Raw genomic sequence first — 19,429 nt, forward strand, 5'->3', positions numbered from 1 at the left:
CTGAGGCCACGTCAGAGGCCTTGGGTGCCGTGCTCAGGAGGTTGGATGTGGTCCTGTGGCTGGCCATGGAGTGGAAGATGGGAGGCCTTGGGGGAGGGGCCCCAGGCCAGGGCCATCAGCTGAGGCTCCTCTCACACCCTGCCCTCCTCCAACAGGACAGTCGCTCTGAGCATGAGCGTCAGTACCTGCTGTGCCCTGGCTCGAGCGGGGTGGAGAACACGGAGCTCGTCAAGTCACCCAGGTGGGATGGGCTGGGCCAGCATGCAAACTGGATGCCTGCCCAGGGTCCCCGGGGGTCCTTGGTGTGGATCCTCCCAGAGGACTGTGGCCCCTCCTGTAGCATGAGGGTGGAGCCCATTGTCCCCTGGAGAAGGCCAGAAGGGTGGGCCTGGAAAGAGATGGTCCACTTTTCTGCAGGGGCTCTGGGCTGCTGGGGGAGGGCAGGGGTGGGCTGTCTGCACCCCCACCCCAGACCCTCACTTGGGTGGCTGGTGAGGAGGGTCCAGCCTGGATCAGCCCTGAGCCTCTGCCCCTGCCATGTCCCTGCAGTGAGTACCTGATGATGCTGATGCCACCCAGCCAGGAGGAGGAGAAGTGAGTAGAGGCAGCAGGACACCCTCTCCCTTTCCGGGCTGGCTGCCTCTAACCCATCCCCTCTGCTTTTCCCAGAGACAAGCCTGTGGCCCCCAGCAACGTCCTGTCGATGGCCCAGCTGCGCACGCTGCCCCTGGCCGATCAGATCAAGATCCTGATGAAGAATGGTGGGTGCCCACCCCCTGCCCACCCGGGGGCCCCAGTCCCAGTGGCTCCTGAGGAATGGACTCTGTGGGACAGTGAGGACCAGGGGACAAGGCCAGAGGCTCCTGCTGCCCACAGCCTGCCCAGCTTTGCAGCTGCATCCTTGTCTGGAAAGATAACGCAGGACGGCAGTGCGGCCAGCTCCCGCAGGCAGCCCGGGTTCCTGTGAATGCAGGACAGTAGTGTGTCTGGCCCCCGCAGGCGGGCTTGGGTTCCTGTGCCATGCTCACCACTTGCCTGCCATGCTCTTGGGCAGGTCACAAACCTTTCTGAGGCTTTGTTTGTTTTTCTGTGAAAAGAGACTAATGATAGTTCCTGGGGGCCAATGTGAGGAATCAGAGAGAGGAGGCTTCTAAAGTACAGGGCCTTGCAGGTGAACATGGACTAGGGGCTTTTTTTGGTTGTTGTTGTTGTTGTTGTTTTTTAAAGGTTTTTTTAAAGGTTTTAAAGGTTTTTTTTAAAGATTTTGCTGTGTAACTCCTGGGCCCAAGTGATCCTCCTGCCTCAGCCTTCCGAGTGGCTGGGCCTACAAGCAGACGCCATTCACTGCGCCGGCTCAACTAGGGTCATTTTCATGACAGTGTCTTCACTGGCATTGCTTCTAGGTACTCTCGCCAGACCTGGCACCATAAGGACTGGTCTCCTTTTCTCAGAGGACTCTGAGTGCCAGAACCTTTAGGGTACCCGTGGCTGGTGAACAACAGACCTGATCCTTGAGTTCAGAATGGAGCCGCAGAACCTGGGCTCATCCTTTGAGATGCCACCATGAGTTCTTAGGAGTCTAAGGAGAGAGGGGAGCTCCATGATATGCTCGGGATTTTAGGCTTCCTTCCTGCAGAGGACTTCGAACTTTTTTTTTTTTTGAGACAGTCTTGCTCTGTCACCCGGTCTGGAGTGCAGTGGCACAATCTCGGCTCACTGCAACCTCCGCCTCCCAGGTTCAAGCAATTCTCATGCCTCAGCCTCCGGAGTAGCTGGGACTACAGGTGCCCGCCATCACGCCCAGCTAATTTTTGTATTTTTAGTAGAGATGGGGTTTCGCCTTGTTGGCCAGGCTAGTCTCAAATTCCTGGCCTCAAGTGATCTGCCTGCCTCGGCCTCCCAAAGTGCTGTGATTACAGGTGTGAGCCAAAGCGCCCAGCCAAATTTTGGACTTTCCCTGGGCCCTGCCCAGGGCTCACTTGGGCGGGAGCAGAGCACAGTGATTGAGGGTACCAAGTGGAGCCAGGTGGCTTGGGTTCACTTCCTGGCTCTGCCACTTCCTAGCCAAGAGATCATGGGTGAGCTTTGAAGCCTTTCCAGGTCTGAGTAGTAATAGACCCTTCCTCCTGAGGCACCCTCAAGTCTTCCTTAAGGGGCACTTCATATAATCCTCAGATTTCATGAGGTGCCCAGTGCCTGGCATGTAGTGAGCAGCCTGAGAGTGTCAGCTGTTGGCTATGATGGGTATCATTACTGTTAGTTATCACATTCTGGGGGTATTACATGAACTTGAAGCTATGCGGACTCTCGGTGGAGGGGAGGGAAGGGCCCGGCCCCTCTTCCTTGTCTGATGTCTCCTGCGTCCTCCTCAGTGAAGGTCATGCCTTTTGCCAACTTGATGAGCCTCCTGGGCCCCTCCATCGATTCCGTGGCTGTTCTGCGGGGCATCCAGAAGGTGGCGATGTTGGTCCAAGGGAACTGGGTGGTGAAGAGGTAAGTTGCTTTTTTTATTTTTTATTTTTATTTATTTTTTTCCTTGAGGCAGAGCTTCACTCTTGTTGCCCAGGCTGGTGTGTAGTGGCGCAATCTCGGCTCACTGTAACTTCTCCCGCCCAGGTCCAAGCAACTCTCCTGCCTCAGCCTCCTGAGTAGCTGGGATTATAGGTGCCCGCCACCATGCCCAGCTAATCTTTGTGTTTTTAGTAGACACGGGTTTCACCATGTTGGCCAGGCTGGTCTCGAATCCTGACCTCAAGTGATCCACCCACCTCGACCTCCCAATGTGTTAGGATTATAGGCGTGAGCCACCGGGCCCGGCCTACGCTGTATTCTCTTAATGGGAGCATTTGGTCCTTTTAAATTTAATGCAGTTACTAGTGCTTTGGGTTTAAATCTACAGTGCTTTCTATTTGTCCTGCCTACATTGCATTTAAACTGTTTTTTGTTTTTTTGTTTTTTTTTTTTGAGACAGAGTCTCGCTCTGTCCCACAGGCTGGAGTGCAGTGGTGCGATCTCGGCTCACTGCAAGCTCTGCCTGCCGGGTTCACGCCATTCTCCTGCCTCAGCCTCCCGAGTAGCTGGGACTACAAGGCACCCGCCACCACGCCCAGCTAATTTTTTGTATTTTTAGTAGAGATGGGGTTTCACTGTGTTAGCCAAGATGGTCTCCATCTCCTGACCTCGTGATCTGCCCGCCTCGGCTTCCCAAAGTGCTGGGATTACAGGTGTGAGCCACTGTGCCTGGCCGCATTTAAACATTTTTTAAATTGACACATAATGTACATATTTATGGGGGCAGTGTGAAATCTAAATACATGTATACAATGTAATGATCAAATCAGGGCAATTAACATATCTATCCCCTCAAACATTTCTCATTTTTGTGTTGGGCACATTCAAACTTCACTTTTCTAGCTATTTAAAATTATACAATAAATTGTTCTTAATTATAGTCACCCTGTAGTACCCTTTGTCCTGCCTACATTGGATTTTTATATCATTCTTACCATCTGCTGGATTCATTTCTGTTTCTATTTTTTCCTGCTAACTTGGAAGTTACACTGTTTGGGCTCATATATTGATTACCCTACAGTTTTCAGCTTACATTCATGACTTAACACATTTTAATGTTAATTGCTGCTTTTTACCCCATTCCAGTCTATTCAGAGATCTTAGAATATTTTATGTCTATCCTCATACTTATACACTGCTAGATTGGTATATATATATATTTTTTACCTTTTTAATTTGCCAATCTTCTCTATTGTTCCAATTTTAGTATATGTACTGCCGAAGAGAGCACAGGATTGGTGTATTTTTATTTTTTTTTTGAGATAGTCTCTCTCTCTTGCCCAGGCTGGGGTGCAGTGGCACAGTCTCAGCTCACTGCAACCTCTGTCTCCCGGGTTTAAGCGATTCTCCTGCCTCAGCCTCCCAAGTAACTGGGATTATAGGTGCTTGCCACCACGCCCGGCTAATTTTTGTATTTTTAGAAGAGGCAGGGTTTTGCTGTGTTGGCCAGCTGGTCTTGAACTCCTGACCTCAGGTGATGCACCCACCTCGGCCTCCCAAAGTGCTGGGATTACAGGCGTGAGCTACCGTGCCCGGCCTGGTGTATTTTAATTCTCTGTATGTTTTCAGCCCCATAAGACATTACTGTATCCAGTCAATCAATATTCTTTACTCACATGTTTATAATTTAGTCATCATTTCTTTCTGCATCTCTAAGTTTCTATCTGGGATCGTTTCGTTCTGCCTAAAGAATGCTATAGTATTTCCTTTAATGTGGGTCTGTTGGTGATGCATTTCCTTGGTTTTTGTGTGTCTGGAAATGTCTATTTCACCTTTGTTCCAGAATTCTAGATTGGTGGTTATTTTCCTTTCCACGCGTTGATATGATTTTGTTGTGTTCCGACTTCATTGTTTCTGTTGGCAGTTTTGTTCTTATTCCTTTGAAGGCAGCCTGCCTTTGTTTTCCTCTGGCTGCTTTTAGGAGTTTCTCTGTTTTTGGTTTTCTACGGGTTCGTTTAGATGTGTCTAAGTGTGAATTTTTTACATACTCTGCTGGGGATCACAGGTCTTGAGCGTGGGGCTTGATGCCTTTCAGTGGTTTCTCTTCGGCGAATCCTCCCCTAGACCATGTGCTGCCTCCACAAGACCATCAGTTTCAAGGGATTAGGGATGTCTGTTTTGACTCCTGCTTTATGTTCCCAGTACCCGGAATAATGCCTGGATATTACCAGTGCAGACCCTTGGTAAATAATGTGGCTACGTTTTACTTGAATTATATTGATTCTGAATGATGTAGCATTAATTGCATTAATAACTCACTTTTTAAGTAATGTAGTTTAAGGTGAGCAATGTGACAAAATGTGAAATGTTGCACATTTTAAGAAAATACAATGCCTTGAAAGCTCCTCATAGTTGTAGAGTATATTCGTGTTACTGCCACCTGGTGGCGCCCTTGCACTGCTCCACAGGTGCCCAGCGCAGTTTGTCAGCACCTTGCGGCTGTTGTCCTTTGTTACACGTTTTCATCATGGCAGGCTTTTGCAATGGCGCATCGCGTATTACATAGGACCACGTGTGTATATTTACACCATAAGTGAATGAAAGCCAAGAGGGGTCCTCCCGTCACACACCTGAGGACACTGGCCCAGAGAGGCATGGGACTTGCCAAAAGTCTTGCAGCAAGGCAGCCGCAGAGCCCTGTTAGAACCTAAGCCTCATGGCTCAGCCCTGGGCTCTGCGCCCAGCACTGCATGTGTCCCCTGGAGGTGCTGCCCCTTTTAGTTTCGCCCTGTCCTGGGGACTGGAAGGTAGGGACTTGGGGACTGTGGGTATTTCACCTGCCCCGGCACTTCTGTAAGCCCTACTCTGCTGCTGCCCATGCTGCCATGTCAGGGGCCCCTGGGTGAGGGTCCTGTGTGTGCCTGTGAGGAGACAACGCAAAATCCATGCCTCCATTCAGTCACTATGGCTAGACTGCTCGTTCTGTGCCATGGACCGGGCTCTCATTCAGACACTGCCCCTGGGGATGGCGGCTGTTACATTTGAGCTCCCTGAATGCAGAGATCACGGCACGGACCAGGCTTGTTCGGTCAGCACACACTTAATAGGTACCTTCGCTGTGGTGGCAGCGATGAGCCACATCGGCAGAGTCCGTGTCCCCACAGAGCGTGGCCTTGCAGGATGAGTGACAGTTGGTTGCCAGGTGGACCTGAGCAGGGGGAGGAGGAGGGCCTGGCAGCAGAGGGAGGGACAGTCAGAGCACAGGTGCCGCAGCAGGGGCTGAGCCGGGGTTGCAGGGCCTGTGGCTGGAGCTGGGTCAGGGCTACACTCTGGAGATTCTCGTGCTCTGCTGTCCAAGGCCCCGGCCTTTCCTCTGAAGTTCCCTGAACCTTGAGTGCTGAGCCTGTTCTCTCCAAGGGCTAACATGCCTCCCCTGCCTCTGACCTCGGTTCATGCCCACCTGCCCCTTTCAGCAGGTGGCCAAGGGCTTGCAGATGGCTTCATCCCTGGTTCTCTTGGTGTCACGTGCAGGGACCAGTTGTCTTCCAGAGTCCTGGGCTCCTTGAGGTCCCGGGCTGTTCCTCACCTTGTCTGTCTCTGAGCCCGTGACCTCTCCCTGAACGTGCAGGGGTCTTAGGATGAGGCTGGTGTGCATGGCGGGTTGAGGGGTAAAAAGAGGAAGAACTGGGGGGATGTGTGGGGTAGAGGGGTGCTTCTTTCCCATGTCTGTGTTCACAGATGTGGCTCCTGAGGGGAGGTCTTGGGGCTCAGGCCTGTACCCAGCCCACGGTGGAAAGAGGCATGGACTGGGGCTTGGCCGGGAGGGGTAGCGGTAGAGGGGCCTCAGGGCAGGGACTGACCTGCCATCCTCACCTGCATTGGCAGTGACATCCTATACCCCAAGGACTCATCCAGCCCTCACAGCGGCGTGCCTGCTGAGGTGCTCTGCAGGGGCCGAGACTTCGTTGTAAGTACCTTGGGTTCTCTGGACTCACGGTGGGGGCGTGGGAAGAGGGGGGCAGCGGTGCAGGGCTTCTGAAGACCGGGGCCCGGCAGAGGCTCCAGGTGGAGGCGGGTGTGTGAGGAGGCCCTGGCCTCTGCCTTTCTCCTCCTTCCTCTCAGAAGCCTGGAGTCTCGGGCTGGAAAGAACCTTCCAGTTCCTCTAGCGCAGTCGGGGGGTGGGTCAAGAAGCACGTTTCATTCGGCCTGAGCGGTGGTTTAGAAATATTGCCTTGGTTGTCAGATTTTATAAATTGAAATTTTGATGTAAAAAAAATTTTGATGCTAGACAGATGTCTAGCTGTCAAGGGTAATTGGACTCCCTGACACCCCTGGGGCCACTTCCCCACAAGGCGCTGGCGGTCTCCAGTTCACCACAGTCCCAGGTGCCTTTGCCTCCCTTGTGCCTGTCCCTGGAGTTTGGGACTCCTGAGCTGGTGTCTCCCTTCTTCCCATCACCCCACCCATGGCCTCCCTCCCAAGGCCTGGAACTCCATGCAGCTGGGAGCCACAGTCTTCCTAGGCTTGGTGCTGGCTGAAACGTGCTGCCCAGGAGCTGTCCCACACCCCTTGGCACGCTGGTGTGCCGTCCCAGTCACAAGGCAGCCCTTAAGCTGAAGGAAGCATCTGCCTCTTCTCTTCCTGAAGGAGCCTCCCCAACTCCTCTGGGCAGTCGGTGTCCAGGTGCCTGAGCAGCGTCTTTGCTCCTAGGGGTCAGCATGTAACAATCACCACTCCCAGGCTTGCCTCCCCAGATACAGTGCTGTTTGCCCCCAGCTGCCCCTGCCCGCCCCGCTCCAGTGTGTAGACACTGTCAGAACTGGCGGCTTGGGGAGGGGGGTGTGGTCCAGTCTATGTTAGCGTAGGTGATAGTCATCCATTCCCTGTGTCTCTCAGCCAGCCACCCTTCTCTCTCCCAGTCACCCCACAAATCTAATCAGAGTGCAGGGGAGCTGTTGAGGCAGAGTGGGGGCTGCAGGGGGCTGAGAGCTTCTGGAAGGATGGGCGGCCTCCAACCAGCCATTAGCAGCCACCACTGTGAAGTGCCGCCTATGCAGACAGCGTGTGTCTGTGGGAGCCCCTCCCAGCCCGAGTCCTCATCGTATCCTCGGAGCTGGGCAGGGCATCTCCCGCCCCAGGGGGCGCTGTGGTCTAGGTGGGGTGGGGTGGTCCCATGGTCCCCTTGGAAGAGATGGGCCTGGAGCTCCTTTATGGAGGAGAAAAGGAGGGAGGTGCAGAGCTGAAGGGACTGCCTGAGGCCACACTGTTGGGAAGAATCAAGGCCAGGAGCCTAGGTCTGTCCCAGGCTCCAGCTCCCAGGCCTGCCAGGTGAGTTCCCGGGACAGTCCTGGGAGCAGTCCGTGGCCGCCCCTGGAATGCGCTGCTTCTTCTCCCTCAGATGTGGAAGTTCACGCAGAGCCGCTGGGTGGTTAGGAAAGAGGTGGCAACCGTGACCAAAGTAAGTGGCGTTTTTGTGGTCTGAGGCCCAGGCTGCTGCTGGAGGGGAGGGGGCTGGCTGTGCCTCACGCTGGGCCCCCTCCCCTCCAGCTCTGCGCCGAGGATGTGAAGGACTTCCTGGAGCACATGGCCGTGGTGAGGATCAACAAAGGCTGGGAGTTCATTCTGCCTTATGATGGGGAGTTCATCAAGAAGCACCCGGATGTGGTCCAGCGGCAGCACATGCTGTGGACGGGTATCCAGGCCAAGTAAGCACCTTGGGCCAGGGAGGGGCAGCCCGGTGATCCCAGCAACCCTGCATCCCGGGGAGCACTGTCAGGGTGGATCCGAGCAATCTCTAGAAACCCCACATCTGGGGAGAGCGCAGTTGGGCTGGATCTGGGTGTGAAGGGCAGGTGGGGGTCCGCAGGCCCCACGCTCCTCACCCACACTGATAGGCATTGCTGGCTGATCCCACCATCCTTTCAGCACAGGACACACAGCCAGTACCTGCTCATCAGGGTGGCCGTGCTCTGAGGGCTCAGGGAAGAGGGATGTGATGGAGAGAGGGAGCACTCAGGAGCAAGAGCTGGGGCCTGGGGACCAGAGGGGTGTTGGCAGGAGACTGATGGGGTCTGGGTGGTCCTGGGGCTGTGCACTCTGCCAGAAGAGGGACTCAGTAGGGCTGGCTGAGCTCCAAGCCCGCGCTGTCAGTAACCAGCATGTCCTGGGGCCTAAGGGGTGGTTGTTTCTCTTGTGAAGCAGATGGTAGGGGACGTGGTTTAAAGTTAATGGGGTTACTCTTCTTTTCAGACTGGAAAAAGTCTATAATCTTGTAAAGGAAACCATGCCAAAGAAGCCGGATGCACAATCAGGTGTGTGAGGGGCTTTGGGCTGGGAGGCCCCGGCTCCTACACTGTGGCTCCGGAAGGGCTGCTGTGCTAGAGCTTGTCAGGCCCGGACCTGGAGAGGGTGGAGGGCTCTCACCGTTCACCCTTCACCCTCCTTCCTTTCCTGCCACCCACAGACCGCAGCTGGTCGCTTGCCCAGCAGCAGAGCCTCAGGGACGGAGGCTTGCGGATTCCAGGGCTGAGTCTGGGTTCCAGGTCTCTGAGGCTCACTCACCCTCTTGGGTCAACAAGCGGGCCGGGAAGAGCTGCTGGGGGGAGGAACTCAGCAGCACCCTTCCCCGCATGACTCTCGGCACGCTGGGACGGTTCTCACTCTTCCACTGATGGGGTGGCTGATTTTCGAGAAAGGTTGGGGATGAGACCAGGACGGGGCCACTTGCTTCAGCCCCGCGGTCCCCTGCTGGGCTTTTGGCTTCAGATCCCTGTGCCCTCCTGAGCAGTGCTGCCTCCCTCCCCGCAGGGCCTGCCGGGCTGGTCTCTGGGGACCAGCGGATCCAAGTAGCCAAAACCAAGGCCCAGCAGAACCACGCGTTGCTGGAGCGGGAGCTGCAGCGGCGGAAGGAGCAGCTGCGGGTGCCTGCGGTCCCGCCCGGTGTGCGGATCAAGGAGGAGCCCGTGAGCGAGGAGGACGAGGAGCAGGAGGTGGAGGAGGAGCCCATGGACACTTCCCCCAGCGGCCTCCACAGCAAGCTGGCCAACGGGCTGCCTCTCGGGCGGGCTGCGGGCACAGACAGCTTCAACGGGCACCCGCCCCAGGGCTGCGCCAGCACCCCTGTGGCTCGGGAACTGAAGGCCTTCGTGGAGGCCACCTTTCAGAGACAGTTTGTGCTCACGCTGAGCGAACTCAAGCGCCTCTTCAATCTGCACTTGGCCAGCCTGCCCCCCGGCCACACACTCTTCAGCGGCATCTCGGACCGCATGCTACAGGACACGGTGCTGGCCGCCGGTTGCAAGCAGATACTGGTGCCTGTAAGTAGAGCCCTGCCTGCCAGGGGCATGGGGGGTGGGGGGTGGGGAGAACCAGCTGTTGGGAGGCCACGTGGGGACACGGGAGGCCATGCTTGGTGAGCATCTGCTCTCACGTGGGCCTAGGTGTGACATGGGCAAGTCAGCCTCTCTGAGGCTCTAGTCTCATGAAATGGGATCATGTTGGGTTTTATGTCACAGGACTGTGGTAGGGGCTAAATACGGTGTCTGAAGGCCCGGCCTATTGCCTGGCCTGCAGCAGGGCCTAGTGAAACAGGGCCCCTGCCTGGTTTCTCACCCTGTCCCCCACCAAGAACACCTGTTTCCTACTAGCTTTGCCATTGTTTGGAATGATTTAACTTCTAAGATCGTTTGATCTTCTTTGCAATCTGCAGATGAAGAAACTGAGGCTCCAAGGAATGAAATGTACGTTTAAAGGTCACTACCTAGGAGGTAGTAGAGCTGGAATTTGGACCTCAGTATAGTGGCCTGGAGTTTTGAATCCTTTCTGCTCAGCTAAGATGAGCTGCTTCCCCACAGCTGCGCCACGCCCCAGCTTGGGCCTGGGTCCTGGCGGCCTCCCTGTGCATCAGAAGCAAGCTGACCAGCTCAGCGCTGTGCTCTCAGCACTTCCAGTGCCAGGCCTTGAGTGTGGTATTGCAAGCCTCCTGCCCCTTCCCCCTGGGCTGCTTTTCTGTCACTGGGAGGGGCCCTGACGGGGGAGCAGAGTGCTTGCTGGGGACTGTTTCCCTGCGCTGAGGATAGAGAGCGCCAGGTGCTGCCTGAGGCACGCCTTTCCCGTGCTCCTTTTCCACAAGGCTCTGCCCAGACCTGGCAGCAAAATGGGGTGAGGTGGGGCTGTGGTGGTCTCTAAGAAAGCATTGATGTTTTCATTGCCAAGGTCAGGAGCGCCTGCAGCCTTGGGTGATGATCTGAGGCCAAGGCCCATCCCTGTGTATGAGGAATAGAAACTAGGACAGGAGGCCGTGTGGAGCCTAGGCTGTCTCAGGGGATCGGCCCTGCTGGCAGGCGGCCCCCTGTGGGAGGTACTGGCAGAGTTCGGAGCTCCTGCCCACCCGGCACATGGGTCTGGGTCTCCACAAGCTCACCTTTCTTCATGAGCTGGGCCAGGCCGGGGAGGACACCTGCCTGACATTAGTGAGTTGTTTTGGGCCGCTGGAGTGGACAGAGGTGAGGGGTGGGACATGGCCACCCTCAGACACCCTGACCCCTCCTTCCGGACCCCCTCTGTCCATGTTGCTTTGGGGTGGGGCCAGTGTCTCCAGGAGACACCATGGCCCTAACTGTAATGCTCTCCTTGCCATCCTGACAAGGAGACTGTATTGTAGTCACACCAAGAGACCTCAGATCCCAGCCACCTCTGTGTTGTACATGAGGGAGCTGAGGTCCAGGGCAAGTGAATAGATGGAGAACTTGACTTGAACTCCTGGTTCTGCTGCTTATTAGCTGTGTGACCATGGACAGTGAGCAAACCTCTCTGAGCTTACTTTTCCCCATGTACTACCTCCCCAGTTTCTAATGCTCAAATGCAAATGTGTATTGGAGGCCTCACAGGGCTTTTACTGGTAGTAACCATTATTGCTACTTGTGTGATGGAACCAGGACTGGAAACTACCATCCCAGATGCCCCCTCCCCTGTCCCCTTCTCTCCAGGACCCAGGCCTGTGTCACACTTGTCCTGGTCTACCTTTGGACCAAGTGGCCTGGATTGCTTGGGAGTCAGGCAGTGCCTCTAACCCACACTGACACGGTACTTGTGGGAAGCAGTTGAAAAGAACCCCCAGGGTACCCCAAGAGTTATGGGGAAGGGGGCGCCCCTCCATCAGGGTTGGCATCTTCAGGAGGGAGGACTCTGGGTGTTAAAGCACAGTTGAGTTGGTGCCAGGCTGATGGGAAACAGACGCAGCTTCCCCACTGTACGGAGGATATCTGCAGATTCGAAGCCGGGCATTTCACTGGGCCCATCACACTCCCCCTCTCTCTGGAGCCCTGTCAGGCCCTGGGGGGTGTGCCGGCCTCCTCCCCATGGTGAGGTGAGAGGCGCAGGTTTGTGGCTGCCCAAGTCCCTCAGAGATGGTGAGTAGCAGAAGCTGGGATTGGAACCCATGTTCCTGCATCTGGGCTGGGGCAGACAGGGAGGGATGAGGCAAGCAAATGGATCCATGGGGTAGAGATGGACAAGCAACTCACACCTGGGCCTTGGTCAGTTTCCCCCACAGACTGCTGCTTCCCCGGATGAGCAGAAGGTGTTTGCCCTCTGGGAGTCTGGAGACATGAGTGATCAGGTGAGGTGAACTTTGCTGCCATCTTCCCGAAGAGCCAGGGGGGTTTCCTGCAGCGTTGGAGGCCTTGGGGGACATGTGCACTCAAAGTGCAGCCACACATTTCAGATTTTCTGGCACACTCGGTTTTAAATATCCTGCTCCAACTCTGTACGCTAACAAAATAAGCTGTATGTGCCAATAGTTTGAACCTAAACCAGTGGTTCCCAGATGCCAGTCTGTGAGCCAGCTCCATCAGAATCATCTTTTAAAAAATACAGGCTGGGCATAGTGGCTCACGCCTGTAATCCCAGCACTTTGGGAGGCCAAGGTGAGTGGATCACCTGAGGTTGGGAGTTTGACACCAGCCTGACCAATATGGTGAAACCCCATCTCTACTAAAAATACCCATAGTCGTGGGAGGCTGAGACAGGAGAATTGCTTGAACCTGGGAGATAGAGGTTGCAGTGAACCGAGATTGCACCACTGCACTCCAGACTGGGCGACAGAGCAAGACTGTGTCTCAGAAAGAAAAAAAAAAAAACCATAGATTCAGTTCTGTTCAGTAGGTATGCGGTACTGTCCTGGGTATCTGAATTTCTGTAAAGCTTCCTGAGCAACTCTGATCCAGCCAGGCTTACAGAGCACTGGTGAAGCACATTTCTCAGGCGGCCTCTGGCAGCAGGAATCAAAAGGATTCCTTGTCAGATCTCAGGTCCTGGACTTTTAGGTTAAAGAAATTGGTCATTTTGCCTCTAGTCATACTGTGATGGGGAGGGTCACAGGTGTCCAGTGCCCAGAAATGTGAGTGGAAGCAGCAGCGCCTTGCGTGTGTGTGGTGTAGTCATGGACCCTGCATCCCAGCTTTTCTTAGGCCGTGAACGTACCTAATTTGATGGTCGAAACGCCAGTCGGTCTGACCGTGTCTAGGCCCTGCTCCTAAGGTGTGGGGAGAAGGGAGTCAGCAGAAATCCCACTGAGCTCTCTGTCCCCAGCTGCCTCTTAGGGGAGCCAACTGGCAGGCTGAGGATCTAAGGGGCTGGGGCCTTTTCCTGAGCAAGCTTGAGTGCTTTTGTCCAGAATAGAGGGTATCTGAAATACTTTGATAACAAAAAGGCAAAAAAACAAAAGTCATAAATGCAGATTTTTAAACATCAAATCAGACTAGAAGTTTTAATAGGAAAGCTCTTGCACTGCCGGACCTGACTGCCACCCCTCAGAGGTGACCACTTTTATTACTACTTTTTTAATAGAAACAGGGTCGCACTATGTTGGCCAGGCTAGTCTTGAACTCCTGGCCCCAAGTAGTTCTCCTGCCTCAGCCTCCCAAAGTGCTAGGATCATAGGCATTTACATCACCAAAAGATACCACTAAAATAGCTGCCCCCATTAAAAAAAAAAAAATCAGCTTCTCATTAGCAATGGGCTTCCCATTGTGGTGGATGAGATTTAGCTCTCAACTATTTTAGGAGACTGTAGAGATAGATATGTTACGCCAATTTTTTTTTTTGAGATAGATAGATAGCGTCTTGCTCTTGCTCTGTCATCTAGGCCTGGAGTGCAGTGGTGCCATCTCAGCTCACGCCTCCTGCGTTCAAGCGATTCTTGTGCCTCAGCCACCCGGGTAGCTGGGATTACGGGCTTGTGCTGCCTCACCCAGCTAATTTTTGTATTTTTAGTAGAGATCGCGGTGGTAGGGGGCGGGGGGTGGTCCCACCATGTTGGCCAGGCTGGTCTCGAACTCCTGGCCTCAAGTGATCTGCCTGCCTTGGCCTTCCAAAATGCTGGGATTACAAGCGTGAGCCACCACACCAGGCCTTTACCTCTTTTTAATTGGCTATCATTGTTTATAGCATTGTCACAGAATGAACTGAAAATCTATCCATTGTAGAGCCAAACATCAGTAATATACTATGATTGCATTTCCTTGTTCACTGCTTCCTGTTTTCACTTGTGTAATTTTCTCAACACATGTGTACCAAGGGTGATACTTTGCTTAATTAAGCCTGGTTCCCGGGAAGCCTCTCCCTCTGCTTCTCCAGTGAGACTGGCTCTTCCCCATGTCTGTTGCTGAATTCTGGAATCTCTGCTTCTTCCTTGCTTTAGCTTCTGAAGAGACAGAGGAGTTGTCTGCATTCTCTCATGTCTTAAAATGGATTACAATACAGTATTACTGTTTGTCTGGGACTAGAATTTTAAGAGGCAAATGATACTTTATGTAGCAGTCTCAGCTGTTTACATGAACCATAGCAAAAAAAAAGGAGAATCAAATCCATCTCCTCTTAATGTTTGCAGAAAGATGCAAACAAAACCAGCTAAGTATGGAACAATGTGTAAGTGAGGTTATCAAAGTTTCTGTTTTTACGTGATCAAATGATTTGCCTCTCAAAATTCTAGTCCTAGACAAATAGTGATACATGAAGCATCCTTTTTTTTTTTTTTTTTTTGAGACAGAGTCTCCCTCTGTCAGCCAGGCTGGAGTGCAATGGCACGATCTCGGCTCACTGCAACCTCCGCCTCAGCCTCCTGAGTAGCTGGGATTATAGGCGTGTGCCACCACGCGTGGCTGATTTTTGTATTTTTAGTAGAGACGGAGTTTCACCATGTTGGACAGGCTGGTCTCGAACTCCTGACCTCAGGTAATCCGCCTGCCTCGGTCTCCCCAAGTGCTGGGATTGCAGGCGTGAGCCTCTGCGCCCGGCATGAAGCATCTTTAAGAGAGTTTCCATTGTTTAAGTTTTCAGAGTTGTTGAAATTCCATAACATTCTCCTTCTTGGTCTTTTAAATTTGGCCTGTATTCTTTCCTCTATGCCAAACTGCAGAATTTTTCATTATTCTGTATATCAGTCAGTACCATTTCAGCTGTGCCCTGGTGCGGGTCATTATTGTACTAGACAATTGAGTTCTTATAAAATCCTGTGAGTTGTTACTTTTTTTTGTTTTTTTCAGAATTCTTATGACAGATATTAGACATACTGAATCCAATCTTTTCCATTTTTATTTTGGGGTGTAACGTATTTTACGGCATCCTGTTTCATGGATGCAGTGGCATGTTTGTGCATTAAGACTTCACACCAATTTTGACACCCTCTTCTCATCTCCGTGCAGCTTAGATTGTCACTTCACCTGCTTGCTAAGTCCGATGCACGCCTGCATTTTACCATGCAGAAATATGTTCAAGCCACTCATCCTCTCATGTCTCTTCACCAGTTCTTTTGTTATGCTGGCATATACCTTTGTTTTTATTTATATTCAAGTTTCCAGACATAGCATTAATGCCTTTACTTTTGTGTTTTTATTTCTGTACACTGTCTTGCTGGGTCTCTAGAGATGACTTGGCTCATCTTTAACCAGAGGTGCTGCGTGAGGGTTTTTATCAGAGACTGCAACACAAAGTCAGGTGCATGGCTTGGGTGTCTTGTTTGGGGATGTTTCTCTTTTTAGATCACTGTTTCCCATAATAACGTGTTTTTGCTACTAAAGCATCGACAGGTTTTGCTTGAAATTTTTTCCAAAAATTACCGGGTACGCCGAAACATGATCCAGTCTCGGTTGACTCAAGAGTGTGGAGAAGATCTCAGTAAACAGGAGGTGGATAAAGTACTAAAGGTACATCCATTTTGTGCATAACAAACAATATCAAAGGCTCTGGAAGGGGCTGACAGTGTGTAGAAGGGACTCTAGTGTCTTTGTGTATATGAAATCAGGCTTCCTTGGGACCACTCCCCAGTCAGTCTTGTCTTGAGCAACTGTTAATGATTGATTGATTGGCATTGGTTGGGGAAGGGGGTATGTGCCAGAGGACTGACCCCTTCAAACAATATAGTCACAGTGGTGTCCAAGGGAAAGAATACAGCCATGGATGCTTTGTTTCTCTTTCTGGTTGGGCCAGGCCAGTAATGCCCCTTTCATCCCTCTTCTCTGCTTGTCACTAGAGACAGAAACTAAAAACCATGGCTTCAGGCTGCTAAAAGCCTAAAACAATAGAACAACAAAAAAATATGGTAGGTTGGATGAGCTTGGCAGTGGGTAGGCGTCTTCTAAAATGATTGATAGGGCCTAGTTGAGAATCCTCACTCTACTCTCCCTTGAATTTTGCCATAGCCACACACATGACTTTCAGTAGAATCCATTCTTAAATTTAGTTTAAAAAGGAATATGATCTGTTTACTATATGAAAGCACCTAATGTACAACCTATAATGCTTTTCTGAAGTGACTGACTGTAGTACAAATACCAACCATATTTGCAGCAATACTGAGAGACAGAAAACTGATGACAATGTCTTGTTTTGATTAAACATCCAGAGCCATATAAGTAATACTGTTTTTTAAGCACCCTTGTTCTGGGCATGTCAGTATCTGTATTTCGTAGACCCCCCCTTTTTTTTTTTGAGATGGAGTTTTGCTCTTGTTGCCCAGGCTAGAGTGCAATAGCACAATCTCGGCTCACCGCAACCTCTACCTCCCAGTTTCAAGCAATTCTCCTGCCTCAGCCTCCTAAGTAGCTGGGATTACAGGTGTGAGCCACCATGCCTGGCCCACCCTCACTTTTAAAATGCCCCTGAGGAATGGCCAGGCGCGGTGGCTCACACCTGTAATCCCAGCGCTTTGGGAGGCTGAGGTGGGTGGATCACCTGAGGTCAGGAGTTTGAGACCAGCCTGACCAACATGGAGAAACCCCATCTCTACTAAAAATACAAAATTAGCCAGGCGTAGTGGTACATGCCTGTAATCCCAGCTACTTGGGAGGCTGAGGCAGGAGAATCGCTTGAACCTGGGAGGCAGAGGCTGCAGTGAGCCAAGATCATGCCGTTGCACTCCAGCCTGGGTAACAAGAGCAAAACTCTGTTTCAAAAAAAAAAAAAAAAAAAAACACTACCCCTGAGGAAAGGGTGGCTGGTAGTAGCCATGGTGGTATGGTTAGGCAGTTTTTGATTTCCCATTTATATTCTATTCACTAATCATAAATCGAGTGTTGACATTGTGGACAGAATGTAATTAGCTCCTTTTCCTGCAAAAATCTGTGCTTACCCTGTTTCTCTCTCATAGGACTGCTGTGTAAGCTATGGTGGCATGTGGTACCTTAAAGGGACAGTACAGTCTTGACAATAGTAGCAAACTACTAACCCAGCAAATCTAAGCCCAAGGAAGAAGGGCGGAACCAGAAGTAGGGCCTCAACTTGCTTCAGACGACACAGAGCAAGAGGAACTGACCATCTCATGACCTGTGGCATTGCACGGTGCAGTGGACAGAAGGGATTATCCTCAGCCAGTCGCAGGGTCAGCTTAAGTTAGATCACTCCCAGAAGAGACCAGCTGGGACCTTCTTTGCAGTACAATTTGAAATTCCTGATGTATTTTGCTTATTATTTGGTTTCATTCTCATAATAAAGAGAGTGTATACTGACATGGGCAGGATGATAAAAATCATGGTTTAATATTTTCTTTTGTAAACTTAATGCCAACAAGGTCTAAGTTATGTTTACAACATGAAGAAAACCTCAAAGTTCTTAATTTTTAAAATGCCTAGAAGACAATATTTAGTCTTGGATTATCTATCTGCTAAGACCTCCACCAATTTCATTAAACCAAATTGAATTATTCTATTCTTGGGATTCTGTGGCCACTTCACCTTTGACAACAACCTACTTTATGTAGCAGTCTCAACTGTTTACATGAACCATAGCAAAAAAATCAGAATCAAATCCATCTCCTTTTAATGTTTGCAGAAAGATGCAAACAAAACCAGGTAAGTATGGAACAATGTGTAAGTGAGGTTATCACACTTTGATGTAAAAATTTCTATTTTGTGTATTTTTAAAATAAATGCAAACACTAAACTAGCATCATGGTGCTATCTTCAAGTGGTTACAGGAAGGCGATCTTGTTGGGCTCAGCGTTACGTGTATCTAGAGGGAACGGAGCTAATGGAGGGAGACAGAGCGGCACTGTCCACTAGAAAGAGGCGAGTCACGTACATTAATTTTGAAAGTTTCTAGCAACCACATTAGTTTAAAAAGGTCACGTTAGCATATTATTTAGCTCAAAATATCTAAAACATCAACATAAGGTAAAATATTAATATTTTACCTTTTTTTTGTACCAAGTCTTCAAAATCTGGCATTTTACACTTTCCTCAACACTCAATTTGGACTAGCCACATCATAAGTGCTCCGATGCCACATGGGGCTGTTTGCGACAGTATTGGATAGCACAGCCCTAGAAATTGATGGAAAAAATAAGAGTAAGCTAGGTTGGATGACATGTGAATTTTGGTATCTAGATAAGGCTTTCGCCATCTTTTTTGTACAACACAGCCACTAATTGTCTGAAGGTTTAAATGACGGTCTATGCTATTTCCCCACTCCCCCCAAAATAAAACATCTAATATTTTAGCTATAGAATCACTAAGGCATTGATCAAGGATGTACTTTGCCAAATAAGTATTTGGTAACATCGCTTAACAAGTTGATCGTGTATTGATTCTGTTAACATATGTGAACCTGAAAAGTAAAGTTACCAAAAGCGATTTGGAATATGTCTCAGCTTTTCAATCCTACTTCCTTCTCACTTTGAAAGGGGAAATGCTCATGTGGGACGGCACAGAATGTTAGTCCCATCACCTTGCAGAACTTAATTGGCTCAGTGGAGAAGTCAGAGCCTTAAATACTTTACATTGATAAAAAGAACTGGTTAAAACACCAAACTCAAATAGGAAGAAAAAGAAACAAGGAATATAGGAGGGAACTATTGTTTTAAAAAAAATTGAGGGAACTTGGGATGTCAGAATAGGACTTTCCAGCACTCGTCCCCCTGCAGAAACATGAATTTAAACAACTGTCCACACGCAAAAATACCTTCACAAGAGTTAAGGAACCTCTAGAGATTACAGCACCTTGGTGTACCACAGAAATAAGATGTACTAAAGAGGATAGGAGGGACAATTTTACATTACCTAGCTTACCCGCTCCCCAGCCCCAGGCAGCACAGGGTGGAGAGAGAGAGAGAGAGAGAGACCCTCTACTTGGAGGAAGGAGAACATTGGACCCCAAAATCATGCCAGCCCCAGACTCCAGGCCTGCGCCAGGAACACAGGCTCTAAGCATACCCACTGCCAGGCCTGCATCCATGAGCTCACACTCTAGCAGGCACCCCCTCCCCACCCTGGTCCAGCCCCATCTGAGTAAACCCCAGCACTGGGCTGGCCCTCACAGACTAGGCTCCAATATCCCCTGCAGCCCCAGGTTCTAGGCCAGCCCCCATGGCCCCAGGATCCAAGCGAGCCCTCAGAGACTAATCTCCAGGCCAGTATCTATATAC

General features: G+C 51.1%; 1 protein-coding gene across 3 annotated transcripts in view; it reads left to right on the forward strand.

Moving 5' to 3' along the window:
• Positions 1–17,955, forward strand: part of POLR3E (RNA polymerase III subunit E) — a 37,200-nt gene extending 19,245 nt beyond the window's left edge. For 2 of the 3 annotated variants that reach the window (XM_016928667.4, XM_016928666.4), the window contains exons 10-21: positions 156–241; positions 550–594; positions 670–761; positions 2,373–2,493; positions 6,397–6,478; positions 7,910–7,969; positions 8,059–8,216; positions 8,761–8,822; positions 9,319–9,827; positions 12,053–12,130; positions 15,591–15,716; positions 17,159–17,955. In XM_016928667.4, coding sequence (XP_016784156.1) covers positions 156–241; positions 550–594; positions 670–761; positions 2,373–2,493; positions 6,397–6,478; positions 7,910–7,969; positions 8,059–8,216; positions 8,761–8,822; positions 9,319–9,827; positions 12,053–12,130; positions 15,591–15,716; positions 17,159–17,215 — 1,476 coding nt within the window. In that variant the 3' untranslated portion in view covers positions 17,216–17,955. Of the gene's footprint in view, positions 1–155; positions 242–549; positions 595–669; positions 762–2,372; positions 2,494–6,396; positions 6,479–7,909; positions 7,970–8,058; positions 8,217–8,760; positions 8,823–9,318; positions 9,828–10,219; positions 12,131–15,590; positions 15,717–17,158 lie in introns of all 3 variants that reach the window. The other variant, XR_010152305.1, reaches the window with a different exon arrangement.
• The last annotated feature ends 1,474 nt before the right edge of the window (positions 17,956–19,429 follow it).

Source organism: Pan troglodytes, chromosome 18 (assembly GCF_028858775.2).
Source record: "Pan troglodytes isolate AG18354 chromosome 18, NHGRI_mPanTro3-v2.0_pri, whole genome shotgun sequence".
NCBI lineage: Eukaryota > Metazoa > Chordata > Mammalia > Primates > Hominidae > Pan > Pan troglodytes.